Here is a 12,822-nt window from a genome sequence, read left to right as displayed (position 1 = left end):
TATGTTGTTCAACTTCTTCCCCAAAAGTGGGTGGGGCTAGCTACTTACACCAAAACAAAACAAAAGAATCGCCTCCGCAAATTTTAACATTTTAGCTGCCAGTTATTAGAAATTGTTAGCTGTAATTACTTGGTAAGTATACTGTATATAAAACTTCATTTTATTATAAAAATGTCATTTTAAGCTAATTATCATTATGGGTTTGTGTTGAAACAAATATTTTTTTAAAATTTGATTTCTTCACACAAACCCATTAGTCGTAATGGAAGTTCCCAAGTCTCAGCCCCTCTGATTTATCACAGCTCGTATATTGTATTAAACAAAGAAGGATTTTGACTGCCATGGAAGACCCCAGGACCTCCTGGGATGCAAAGTACTGGCTGACTGCTATGTTGTTTCTTATATGGATTAAAGTGTTTGGGATTATTTGTGGCAGATTAAAATTATAAGTATTAATAATTTATTTATTGTTCAAATATTTGTATTTTTTAAGTTTTCATGGTGTTAAACAATTGAGAGTTTGCATGTATTAAAAAATATTTTCATGAAACAAAGCCGATTTATATTTAGATATGTTTTCCTGTTCCTTTCCACATAGCACATACTAACACGGGTTTGTAATCAATTGTAGGTTATAGGGGACTTATCAAAGAGACATCTGTACATTGTATATCGAAAAGACATCTCTCCCCAAGAAGAGTTAGAAGCCTTCTACATTGCATACCTTAGTGTCCTTAATTATGTTCATCTGTGTGAGGTATGTTTAAAGTTTACTTGTTTGTTACAACTGTGTATAGAGACTGTTCTTGTTAACATTCTTTATGTGACATTTGCATTATAGTAGCACAAATACTGACTAAGATCACTGACAGGACCTGAGGATCTGTTAATGCAGGTATGCAGAGTGATGACTGGCATCTTTTACTTTCTCAGAAGGATAGTAGTTTCCAGATGTTTTATTGACCACAAGCATGAGCTCTTATAAATTGGTCTGTCATTGTTCAAGAATTTTTCAACAATTAACTGCTTTACCACTTTCAGGATTTTGTTTTATCATCAGAACATGTAGCACCAACCTTGACATCATCCTCTTCATTAAGAGAAATCATTTCAGCTGTAAGGCTATATAGCAAGAAAATATATCCAGACTTTCTACAGCATCTCAAAATAAAAGGTGAGTTTTCTTATGTTAAGATGTTCATATAATGAAGGACAGGGTAGTTATAATCAGACTTTAAAATATGTATATTTTTAAACAGCTTCTATACTTTATGGATACAAACCAATGCCTAGTATTTCAGTATTCAAAAGGTCAGCCAAGCAAGAACTTGTGAAGGTGATCTTCCGTGTGGTAGAGGATGCCTTTCTCCAAACTGTATAGAACCTGTTGGCTTACATGGCTCTTGCATAAATTGAAATTTGCTCATGAACTAACAAATGTGCTTTTAATTAAAGACTGGTTTGCACATACAAAATATAATAGAAACAGGAATTGTTTATTCGTAGATGCTGTGAACAGTCCATTTCTAGAGCTAAATCTCTACATAGGTAGAAGGATATTTCAAGAACAGAGGTACTCACCTTTTGGAATGACATTATTAGGTGAAAATTGCATTTTCCCTTTGTCAGTCATATTATTAACTATTGGTGACATTAGAATTCCTCAGAGCTCAAGTTGTGAATTAATTATCACGAGCTTTGGTACAGATGTCCGAGAAGCAGACATTAAAATGACTGGTGGTTTATCCTGGCATTATTCGATGGGAAAGAAGTAAGATTGAATTTCTAATTTACAAGGCTGTATATTATGTTCAGTATGTATCAGTAGTGGGTGAAATGAAGAATTGGAGGAATTGAAGATGAAATGGTGTGAAGTAGAGAAGGTTGGGTGAAAATGCATTAAGGTACTGGTATGTGATATCTCATAGGGAGAGGAATGACAAAGAGAGGCTGAATAGATTACTCCAGTGTCACTCTTTTGACTCAAACAACACATTGGTTATGCTTGAACAGGGCTGTGCTCAGGACTTTGTTTGTCCTTATTGTAATGAAAATAAAATCTTTTGTACGCACATAAGTTTCCCAGTGACTCTGTAAGTTAGACAGGGTACTTATTTGGTGAAGGAGCAACTGAAAAAAAATTGTTGGCAATTAGGCATTTTATCATGATATAAGAACATTTTTGCCAAGTCTTGACATGAAGGTTGAGGAAGAAAAAAGACCTACTAAATACTCTAGTCCTACTACAGTACTTATAATCTTGCATAGCCCATTTTGTGTTAGATGAAATCTCAGAGACATCTACCTTCCAAAGAAGGAAGAAAAGGATGGTCAGCTGCAGCTAGTGGTTCAGTGTATGTGCTTAGGGATTCCATGTCTCCATTGGCTAACTGCCTCACTTTATGTATGTCTGCTGACCTGTTTGCAGCACACAAACATCCCCTGATGTGGTGATTGGTGATTGTTCTCAAAAGGAGTACCATCACTTGATCATCTATTTTTCCCTTTGATGAATTCATTCAAATGTTTTCCTATACTGTATTTCATTATCCTTGTTATCACTTGTGTCATGATGATGAAAATAATTACAGTTAAATCCTATTGCATGACATATTCAGGGAGACTGTTCCAAGTCCAATGGTGTGAGGAAAAGGACCTCTGGAACTTAGAAGTTTGACAGTGAGGCACATTAACTGCATATTGGTGCTGCTGTTCAGCAAATCTGGTTGCACTCAGCAGGAAAAGGGGATCAGGGATCAATTTTGAATGTGAAAGATCTCTGTTAGCATACAACTTATGAAAAATTGAGAAACAAGAGACTATCCATTGATGGTCCAAGTCGCAACTGCTAATATTAGGAAACAGAAACCTACCACCATGAACCACTCTATCTAAAAGAAATAAATCTCTGGCAGAATAAGGCATCCACAACAAAGACCATTATTCTAGTCAAGGAAGGATAAATGACCTAAAACAGGTTGCATTGATTTTATCACTGTTATGACCTTTCATACAGTACAGAACTTAAGTGTGGAATTTGCTAACACTTTTGTAAAATGTTTCTCAAAAGTAAGATGCGAGTCAAAAGTTACACCAAGAATAGTTAAGGCTTCAAATTCATTCAGCAGAGTCCCATCCAGTTGAAGGGGAGGATGTGGTGGGAAATCAGTACGAGATCTACTACTCAGTAGTGTTTTTGCCTTACTGTAGTTATGGCTCATAACCCATTGACTACACCATTCACTAATCTGCCCATGTCACAATTGAGACTAAGGGCTGCTTCATTTCTTGTAAGTGGAGACTTTACTGCACCCACAAGTGTTGCATCATCGGCATACTGAACAATCTTGTTTTCCAGCCCAACAACCATATCACTTGTGTACTACACTAAAAATAACAGTGGACCAAGAACATTACCCTGTGGTACTCCAGACACAATAGGTCTTGGTTTGCTAAGGATTCCATTAATAGCAACTCACTGCTGCCTACCTGTAAGGAAATCTTGAAGTAAACCTAAAACATATTCATCCACTCCAAGATCTGAAGTTTATAAATAAGTGCCTTGTGATTTACTAAATTGAATGCAGCACTAAAACTCAAAAATCTTTTCAAGGTTCTCTTGCAAATAGCATGTCAAATCTAAAAGAGCATCACAGTTACCTAACTGCTTCCTATATGCATATTAACTGTCAGCTAACAATCCTTTAGGTTCCACATACTTATGTGGCAGCTTAAAAATAAGTTTTTCTGCAACTTTGGGGAGCACAGGGAGAATGAAAATTGGCCTTTAGTTATTCTTTGGAACAGGCACTGTATTACTAAGCTTGTACTCATCCACAAGTATATTATATTGACTTAAAAATCTGTAGAATCTGCTAATCTTGGGAGACAACACACTAGAAAATTTTTTAAAAAACAAAGTATATCAAGAATTTTCTTAGCATCCCTAGAGCAAAATGCAAATTTTGTAAGAATAGGTTCAGGATGACAAGTATCAGGGAGAGGGACACCCTCAGCTGATTGCATAGCTTTAAAAGCTTGATGAAGCTGTTCAGCTTTTTCCTTAGGGCCAGGTACCAATCTCCCATCATCTGTTAGTAGTGGTGGGATGGAAGATGGGCCCGACTCAAAGATAGATGATGCCAATTTGGTCCACCACTGATAGGGCTGAGTAATTCCTCCAGGTTTCCTCTTTAAGGAATTATTATAATTTCTCTCAGCTACATAGAAATTGCATTTGCAGCAATGTGAGACTCAAAAAATGGTGTAATTTTCACCAGAATGATTTCACCTTCAAGTGTTAAATTTGGTCTTTTTCATGGTAAACAGCAAATATGTCAACATTGTAGAACTTGCTGAAAATCTTAAAACAAAGAGCTTTATGGCAATTATACTCCAAAGATTTTTTATGATAAATAGGCCATCTGGACTTAGTGTATTCAGCCATACCTTGTGCAATTGGGATGTTACGATGATAAAGTAAGTCAGGGCCATCAAGCCCTGGAATTAAACACTCAGCCTTTGACTTGTGATTACCTACAAGTGTCTCAGATAAAAACATCAAATCTAGTTACAGGCACAACTCTGGAGACCAAGAAAATTTGACCTTAAGCCTCAAATATTTAAGTAAAGTACTCTGCAATTTTTCTTGCAGTAATGAGTGACAGGCCCAGGGTTCAGCTCAATGTTTCCCAAAAGAATTAAAATTAACAAAATAAAATTATTAGCAAAACTAAAAAATAAACTTGTAAAAAAAGCAACATACTAAAAATCAACAGAACAGTAAACAATACTAATAAAATCAATAGCAGCAGTATTTATATTATTTACAAAAATTTCATTGACAGTATCAATAAACCTGACCATATGTCATTGAAAAAGTGCCGGAAGCAACTGGTCAACTAGGTAGATCCAGCACACCTTGTAAGGCATATAAGAAACCTGCCAGGTTTGCCACAACAATGGGTCAGGATGGATTTAGAAATTATAAAGAGCCTTATAGGAAAAGATTAGGTAAAGAAAGCACTTTCCTGATAATTCACCAAGAAACTTTTGCTTTCTCATCAGCCTGCCTTACACACTTTCTGTAAAAACAGGAAAGTTAACAAAAAGAGAAAAAATGACTGATTGCACCCTTGAGCAAGGGATCTCAAACCCAAGACCAATGGAGGCCATGGTACAATGGCAGTGGCACAGTCCGAGGTTGGAGAACAAGGTTTGTATTTAGAGTAACCAATCCTAGAATGGTTGCCTACCAAGGCTAAGGGGTCCCTCCCACCTGCTGGCTTAATTATGGAGTGTCCTAGAAAAGTTGCTTGCCAAGACTGAAGAATCTTTTTTCCCCTAACTTGTGTAGGGAGGAACATCACACCCTGAAGTAAATGTTGCTAAGGAAAAGCCACATTAACCCACTACCTCTAACAATATCTGAAAGTATTACTGTTTATTGTTTGTAGCACAGGGTGCCAGGGCAAAGGTGTACTACTTTACTGGGTAAACAATGTAATGTATATACTGTACAGTCAGCCTTTGACTTGCATAGATTTCACTTAGGCAAATTTTAAAATGTGAATGGAAATTATTAAAACAATTTCAACGAGTTCCAAAACAGCAAGTGTATGTAAAGAACATACAGTATAGTTTTTAAAAATTAAATTGATTATTTTATCAGAAACCCATCAATTTGCAGTAACATAAGTAGGTATTTATACAATCCAGAGGCTCTAGCAGCTCTAACAAGGGATCATGGAATGAACATGAACCTTGTTAACAAGGCCATGGAAGTATGGTCATGCCCTTTGATCCCATCTGAGAGCTGGAAATCATCACAGACTGACTGACTATGGAGGCATTAATGAGCCTCTTGAGCTGCACCTCACTGTTGACCGTACAAGTGATGGCCATAAGTGCCTGTGCCAGGTGCGGGAAAGAAGTACTGTAAGTAAATCCTAAACTAATTCATCCTCAAACTCACAGGAACAGCAGTGCTTGACCAAGAATAACCTCCATCACATTTTTCACTAAAATGGTACCAGTGGTGGGCTTCTGATAACACAGTCACACTCCAAGTAACCACAGTATTCTGTGAGCTGTGTTGGCCATAACTACTCCCAAGTATTCACATTATCTTTGACCTCATTCCGAAACCCCCAGAATGGACATGGTCTCTAGCAGTCGTTGCAAGTATTCACATTATCTTTGACCTCATTCCGAAACCCCCAGAATGGACATGGTCTCTAGCAGTCGTTGCCAACTCCAAGAAACTTAACTTATGTCCCTCCTCCATGTTGTAGGGGCTTCTTCAAGCTACACAATTGGATAGAATGATGGGAACAAATTTAGGGGTTACTAAATAACTCTCGACTTTCCTTAACCTAATTTATTTCCTTAAATATTACAATGACCAAAAAAGCCTTAACATGATTAATAAATCTTAATCTACAGAACAGAAGCTTATCTGCCTTATCACTATAGTTCATCAAACCTTATTCTACTCAGTCTTGATCCTATAGTTTCCCCTGCCCTTCTATCAAAAGAACCTTAACCTAAAAAACTGTAACTTAAGCTATTTCAGGCTTAATATTACCATGACCACCTAAGAACCCTAAACCTAATTCTTAACCTAAATCTATAGTGGTCCGCCACCAACTATGGTCTCTTAGACAACTTCTTCGGATTGGGAGTTAACTTGCTCAACATCAGTCAGTTGTGGATTTTGTCAAATTTTCTTTGCGACAAATGTGTCGAGATCAGCATCTTTTACGGTTTGGAGTGATGTACAGAGGAACAGGAAGAAGAACAGCCTGACCAAGTGTATGTTTCTTTCCTGCAGTCTGGCAGCTTCACGCTCTCTACATTTCTTATCACTTCTCTGTCTTATCCCTTCCGCTACTGTCTTATCCCTTCCGCTAATTTCAACAACTCTACCACAGTAAGGTTGTTTTTGCTTGCTGTATCCAGTTACAGTATATTGCTTGTATTATTATCATATTGTTATTGTATTACAGAATATAAACATTGTCATCCTACGCCATTTGCGTCTGATATTGTTTACATTCTCAAAATGTCGATATCTTCATTGCCATTAGTTGCTAAAAGAGATATGATTCAGAGATACTTTTTTCTGTAAATTAACAAAGTTGGGTTTAAAACGTGCACATTACTTAATTGTTTAAGTGTTAAGTGTGGTTTCACCAGCTCCGGACATCACTTTCACCTGCCCGTTATTCATTTTATTCAGCTTTGGCTATAACCTGTAGCTTTAATTTACTGGTATTCTTTCTTAAGATCTCCATTGCGTGAAGGTTGAATAAAAATGTATTTCAGTTTTAGTTATGGAAGCCACCATTGAGAATAGGCAGGGTTTAACAACTTGACAGTTTTAGCAGAACTCATAATAAGCTCCTGATAGTTACAGTAAATGACATCGGCAGTCAGCTGTTTGTCGATTCGGTTCTTTATGTTGGCTCAGTTTTACAATCACTTCATCCAGAATTCTAAAAACTGGAGTTTTTTAGTGGGTGAATGGAGCACAAATGGAGCATCAATGAGAGAGAGAGAGAGAGAGAGAGAGAGAGAGAGAGAGAGAGAGAGAGAGAGAGAGAGAGAGAGAGACTTCTGCCTGAGTTAGTTTGTTACACTGACAGATATCCATTTGCAAAAGTTGAATAATACAGGCAGTCCCCTGGTTAAGATGGGTCCGGCTTACGACGTTCCGGGGTTACGATGCTTTTCACATATATTCATCAGAAATTATTTCCCGGTTTGTGACACATGTTCCAGAGTTACGACGCGTCATACCCCAATCTGACGGAAGAAATATGGCTCCAAAATGGCAGAATAATAAAAATTTTGGAGGTTTTTTGTTGAAAACTCAATAAAAATGCAGTTTACATCGTTTCCAATGCACTCAGAGCATTAAAAGTAGGGTTTTCTTAGGATTTTTGACGATTTTCGACAATTTTTCGGTTTACGGAACCCGTCGTAAACCGGGAACTGCCTGTAGTTGTATTGAGAATAATGATAATTTTAATAAAACTGTTGTTTTACCGTAGCTAATCATAATGCACGTCTTATTACCATATAGTATTACAAAATGTGAACAGAGAGATCATGTGCGATTGGCATTCTGGTTTTGTTTACATTCGTAAAATAATCAGCTGCCTGCATTTTACCGACATCATCACTGTCTTTAGTTGCTGAATGGCACTTAATTCAGAGATAAATTTCTTTCGTAAATTATCAAAGCTGGGTTTAAAAATTGCCACTACTGTAGTCTATTTATAAACGCAGTAAATTAAATTGAATTAAGCACGTGTGATTTTGCCAGTTGCAGATGTTGCTTTTGCCTCCAAAGCATTATGCAGTCTGCTCATTATTCGTTTCTTCAGACACAGCTGTAACCTTCTGCTTGAATTTGGTGGCATACTTTCTTAACACCTTCTCCATTGTATGAAGGATGATTAAAAATATATTTTATTTTCATTCATGGAATTACACTGAAAATAAGCAAGTTTTTAACAAGTTGATAACTGTAAACCAGTACTTGCTGTTGTTTACTTAAGTGTTTTGCGTGCAGTAGCAAGTGGTTGTTAATGTAAGAAACAGTACTGAATTCTTACACAAGCCACAAGTTTGGTAAACCTGGTTGGATGCAGGATGATTCATGTTTAACCTACTGAACTTTTGCTCCTAAGCCTATTAGTTTAAAGCTAATTTACTTATCCTTTATTGGTGAAATCTACCGAAACTGAGACAGGCATAGGAAGCCTGTGCTTGTACAATGCATAGGAAACTTAGCCTTGTATCATCTACCAAAAGATTTAAACCTGCACATTAAGCATATCCTTATGCAATCTACTGAAAATGTATCTCTCACTATGTATACACGATATATGTAATGAAATCATGTTTTTGGACAAAATTTTAAGGATCAGATGATACATAAGATCAGATAATTAACGAGTATATACGAAAATTACAGTTCTTATTGATGCTGTATATTTTTTAGTTTGACAGAATGTAATTGTTAGACATGAAATGTGCTTATGTATTAAGGAGCAACTTTCAGTTCCAAAATCCATAAAATTACAAAAACCGAAACAGCTTGCCGTGAGGGTTTTGGATAAGTACATACATTCATTCATTGTGGACCTGTACATACATTCTACCATATTGAACAAATAAACTCAATCATTTTAATGTTGCAGTTATGTATCGAGGCTGATGTCAACAAATTATGGTAAATGGTTTGGTTAAAAACACCTGTCCACTCCCTCAGATCTGTCATGGTATCATTGTCTGTGTTCACAAAAACCTAAACAATGCAAATGGAGTGTGATCACTATGTTTGTATTTTTTAAAATAATAGTATTATGGGAACACATACAGTATTATTGGATACAGTGAAGTAAAGCATAACTTTTTAAGAGGTCCATTGAAAAGATACATATTCGTTATGTTTGTATTTTATTATACGATACTAATACAGTATGTGAATATTACATACGCTAATTTTATATCTCGTTTATGATGTGACCCCTTTAAAATTAGCTTCAAAATTAAGTCTTCAAAAGTCGCATGATGTGCAAGTATATACGGTAGTTCTTTTGCTGATAATATATATTTTTTAAATTGTGCTGATTTTCCTGCCATGGAAGTTTTCACATTTGGAAAAATCCTAAATTTGTTCTTTGAGTTAAAACAAATTTCTGTTTAACTTGAGGTTTTAAAATCATTAGGAAAATATATCTAAGAACATTCATCTTGATCTTGAGTAATACATTGATCTTGATCTTGAGTAATACCATTAGGTTATGGCAAAAAAGCATTTTAGTTGTATTATGGTAAATTGATCAAGTAATTTATTCAGTGTGAAATGTCCACATCTTGTTGATTCTACTGAATCCTGCTCCTGCTCTCAGTGCTACAGTTATTAAGCACCTGACTATCAAAGATAAACCATCAAAATCAGAAGTTCATCAGGCTTTTTATCTGGACCCTTGGGTTGGTATATAAGGATACTTGTACTGCTGAAGAACTTTTTCAGGGAACCTAGAAAAATTATTGTTGATATTGTTGAAAGAGGTTATTCGCCTGTTATTTCTGAAGATGAGAAGCAGGCTAAAGACCACATATCTTTTCTGCAGTGAATTTTGTTTCTTTTATCAAAGAGAAAGGTTTTGCAGATACTTTTGTGTCTGTTCAAAAACTGTTAGGAGTATGTGATTCTTATGAAAACATTGAGATTCTGATAACAATTTGATGTCATTGTATGAGTTTCTAATAGTATCAAATGACCCTAACTAAATCATTTGTTTCTTTTTCAAACATACTACAGAATGTATAATTATTCAGCTTCAAAGTGATCAACAGCAGCGTTACATCTTGAAAAACAAATTTACTGTGAGCAATAAAGAAAATTCTCTATAATAAGCTCCTAAGCAATTAGCCAAAACAGAGACTAATTTTGTAAGGATGAGTTTTGGACCTTCCTAAATATATCAGAGGTTTGTGTAAGAATGAAGAATCAAGAAACTCATTTCATCTGTTTTCTGCACTATTGCATGTCAGTGAATAATGAAATCTGTTGGAGCTTGGAAGAAGGAATAAAGGGCAATATATATAATGTCAAGCATCTGAAATTGCAGATCACAGTATACCAAATACTGTACTGTCATATTTCTCAAAACATTTTCTATCTTCCAGACTGGCATACAGAGAAGCTGCTGTTTGCTGCAGGAGAATGGCGAATTCAGACGTAATTTATTCTTTATTTGAGGGATTGTCAACAATCCTGCCAATTCCCTCTTTTAAGAATAATTTTATCTTCATTATTTTTGCACCAGTTTCTCAATATGCATCTAGTACTGTACTAACTTCTATACTAAGAAGCTCATTATTGAAGAAAATTATTTTTCATATTTTACATATCATATCTGATATAATAATGGAACACATTCATTCAATGTTATATACTTCTGAGGTTACAAATTTCAGGTGTATGAAGGTACAGTATCATATAATTTCCTTTAGATTTAAGAAGTTTGGAGTTTCCTATTTTTGAGAATAGAATGGCCTTATATGAAAAAGGAAAATACAGCAAATAAGAAAAAACAAGTACCATATATAATAAAAACATAACATAAATGTATAAAAATATATAAAATTATCAATTTAAATATAGATGTACAAAAACAGTAAATTTAAATGTTAACTGTATATGCAATAAATATCAGTAGCAACAAGTAAATTGATTACACAATAACCAAAGAATAAAAATGGATCTAGTAAGGAAAGTGTGTTTTAAGTATACTTTCAAGCAAGGAAACTCCAATCCCACTGTGGAAGGCCATAGCACAACCCAGATATTTATAAACTTTACATAAAATATATAAGAAACCTTTATTGACCCCAAAAATGGTGTATGTTTCCCTTGTTGCAAGTGGCAAAAAGTTTTAGAATTGAACATAGTAATGGAATAACGGTATGTTAACCAAGAATCTTAAAAAGATTTATAGCCTGTATATGGGGTGAAATTTGTGTTATTATTGCAATATGATTATTGCAGCTCATGGTTCCCTAGTTGTAATGGTATTAATTCTCTTTAAGGTGAAGGTCAAAGGAGGTGCCACCACATCCTTTGTTTGATTGCTTATTTTATATCCCTTTGTAGGGGTATTTATTTATTTATTTCTTCTGCTTTGTGTTTCGGTTTTGTGCTACTCTGCTTCTCAAATTTGTTTACTCCTCCATATGACGTCATTGTCCCCAGTATCTTTGGTCAATGACCAATCCACATCTGAATCAGGCAGTTAATTTTCAGTCTTGAGTATTATTGCTGTTTTTACTTGTAAATGATTGATTTACAACTACTACAAGGTTAAGTTGTGTAAATGTAACAATTCAAGGATACTAGATACATTCAACACAATTATTTTTTTAGCATTTTATGGCAATATTTTGCCCTGTCATACATCAGTGATGTAAGATTCTCCACTAAAGTTGTTATTTTATGATATTGTATAGAATTCCAAACAGAACGTAAGGTTTTTACAGATGTACCTGAATTAAGACACGTTCTGTCTTGTTTTTAACGCACCAAAAAAGATGATCTTCTGCAGGTATAAAAGTCTTTGATGAATGAGTCTTACAGAAATATTTGAATACTTGAAATCTACTGATCACTTTCATAAAAAACTCCATAAATACAATGGCCTTGGAAATATATTTTTGTTATATCAAATGACTGTTGTATAATTTAACCTTGGCACTCATATCCTTTTGTATTCGTAAGCTTGAAAGTCAGCTGGCTAAAAAAATTTGAAACTCGGAAAGTTGCATTTTCCTTGAGTTTTCTTTTCAGTCAGAATACGGGATTAGACTTTGCTCTGGTGTGTGGTTCTACACCAGGTAGTAAATCATTATGTGCTAATTTAAATTCTTTAGATTCTTGTTTGTATTCAGGTTTTCACTGTACTCTGTATTTTGGAATGTAGTTCCATTTTAGATTTAGCATAACCGTGATGGTAGCTTTAAGGTAATGGCTGAAACAGCTGTCAGTTTAAAAGTATAAAAATGGAGTATCATTGCAGTAGTTTTTGCCACTTCTTTAAAAACTTCAGCTTGAATTTGTGGAGAAGTACAGGCTTATTGTCTAAAAGAAAGACTGGAGATGAAAAAGCTAATCCATTGCTTAGGGAAGTAAACACAGTGACACTACAACACCTAAAAGCGCAACATTGAAGGTACCTTATAAGGAACTACTGCTGAAAATCATCAGCTGCCCTTGAGATAAGAAAACTCCCTGCTCCCTGATGGTCC

General features: G+C 35.2%; 1 protein-coding gene across 1 annotated transcript in view; it reads left to right on the top strand.

The window, feature by feature from the left end:
• The window catches only part of LOC136850672 (RUS family member 1), a 65,338-nt gene extending 53,094 nt beyond the window's left edge, over window positions 1–12,244 (top strand). The window contains 3 exon segments of the mRNA XM_067124452.1: window positions 632–757; window positions 1,042–1,174; window positions 10,708–12,244. Coding sequence (XP_066980553.1) covers window positions 632–757; window positions 1,042–1,174; window positions 10,708–10,763 — 315 coding nt within the window. The 3' untranslated portion in view covers window positions 10,764–12,244.
• Window positions 12,245–12,822: the final 578 nt, after the last annotated feature.

The sequence above is a fragment of the Macrobrachium rosenbergii genome, chromosome 22 (genome assembly GCF_040412425.1).
Source record: "Macrobrachium rosenbergii isolate ZJJX-2024 chromosome 22, ASM4041242v1, whole genome shotgun sequence".
Lineage (NCBI taxonomy): Eukaryota > Metazoa > Arthropoda > Malacostraca > Decapoda > Palaemonidae > Macrobrachium > Macrobrachium rosenbergii.
The sequence above is the reverse complement of the archived record's forward strand: the minus strand, read 5'-3'. Positions and strand labels throughout refer to the sequence as shown.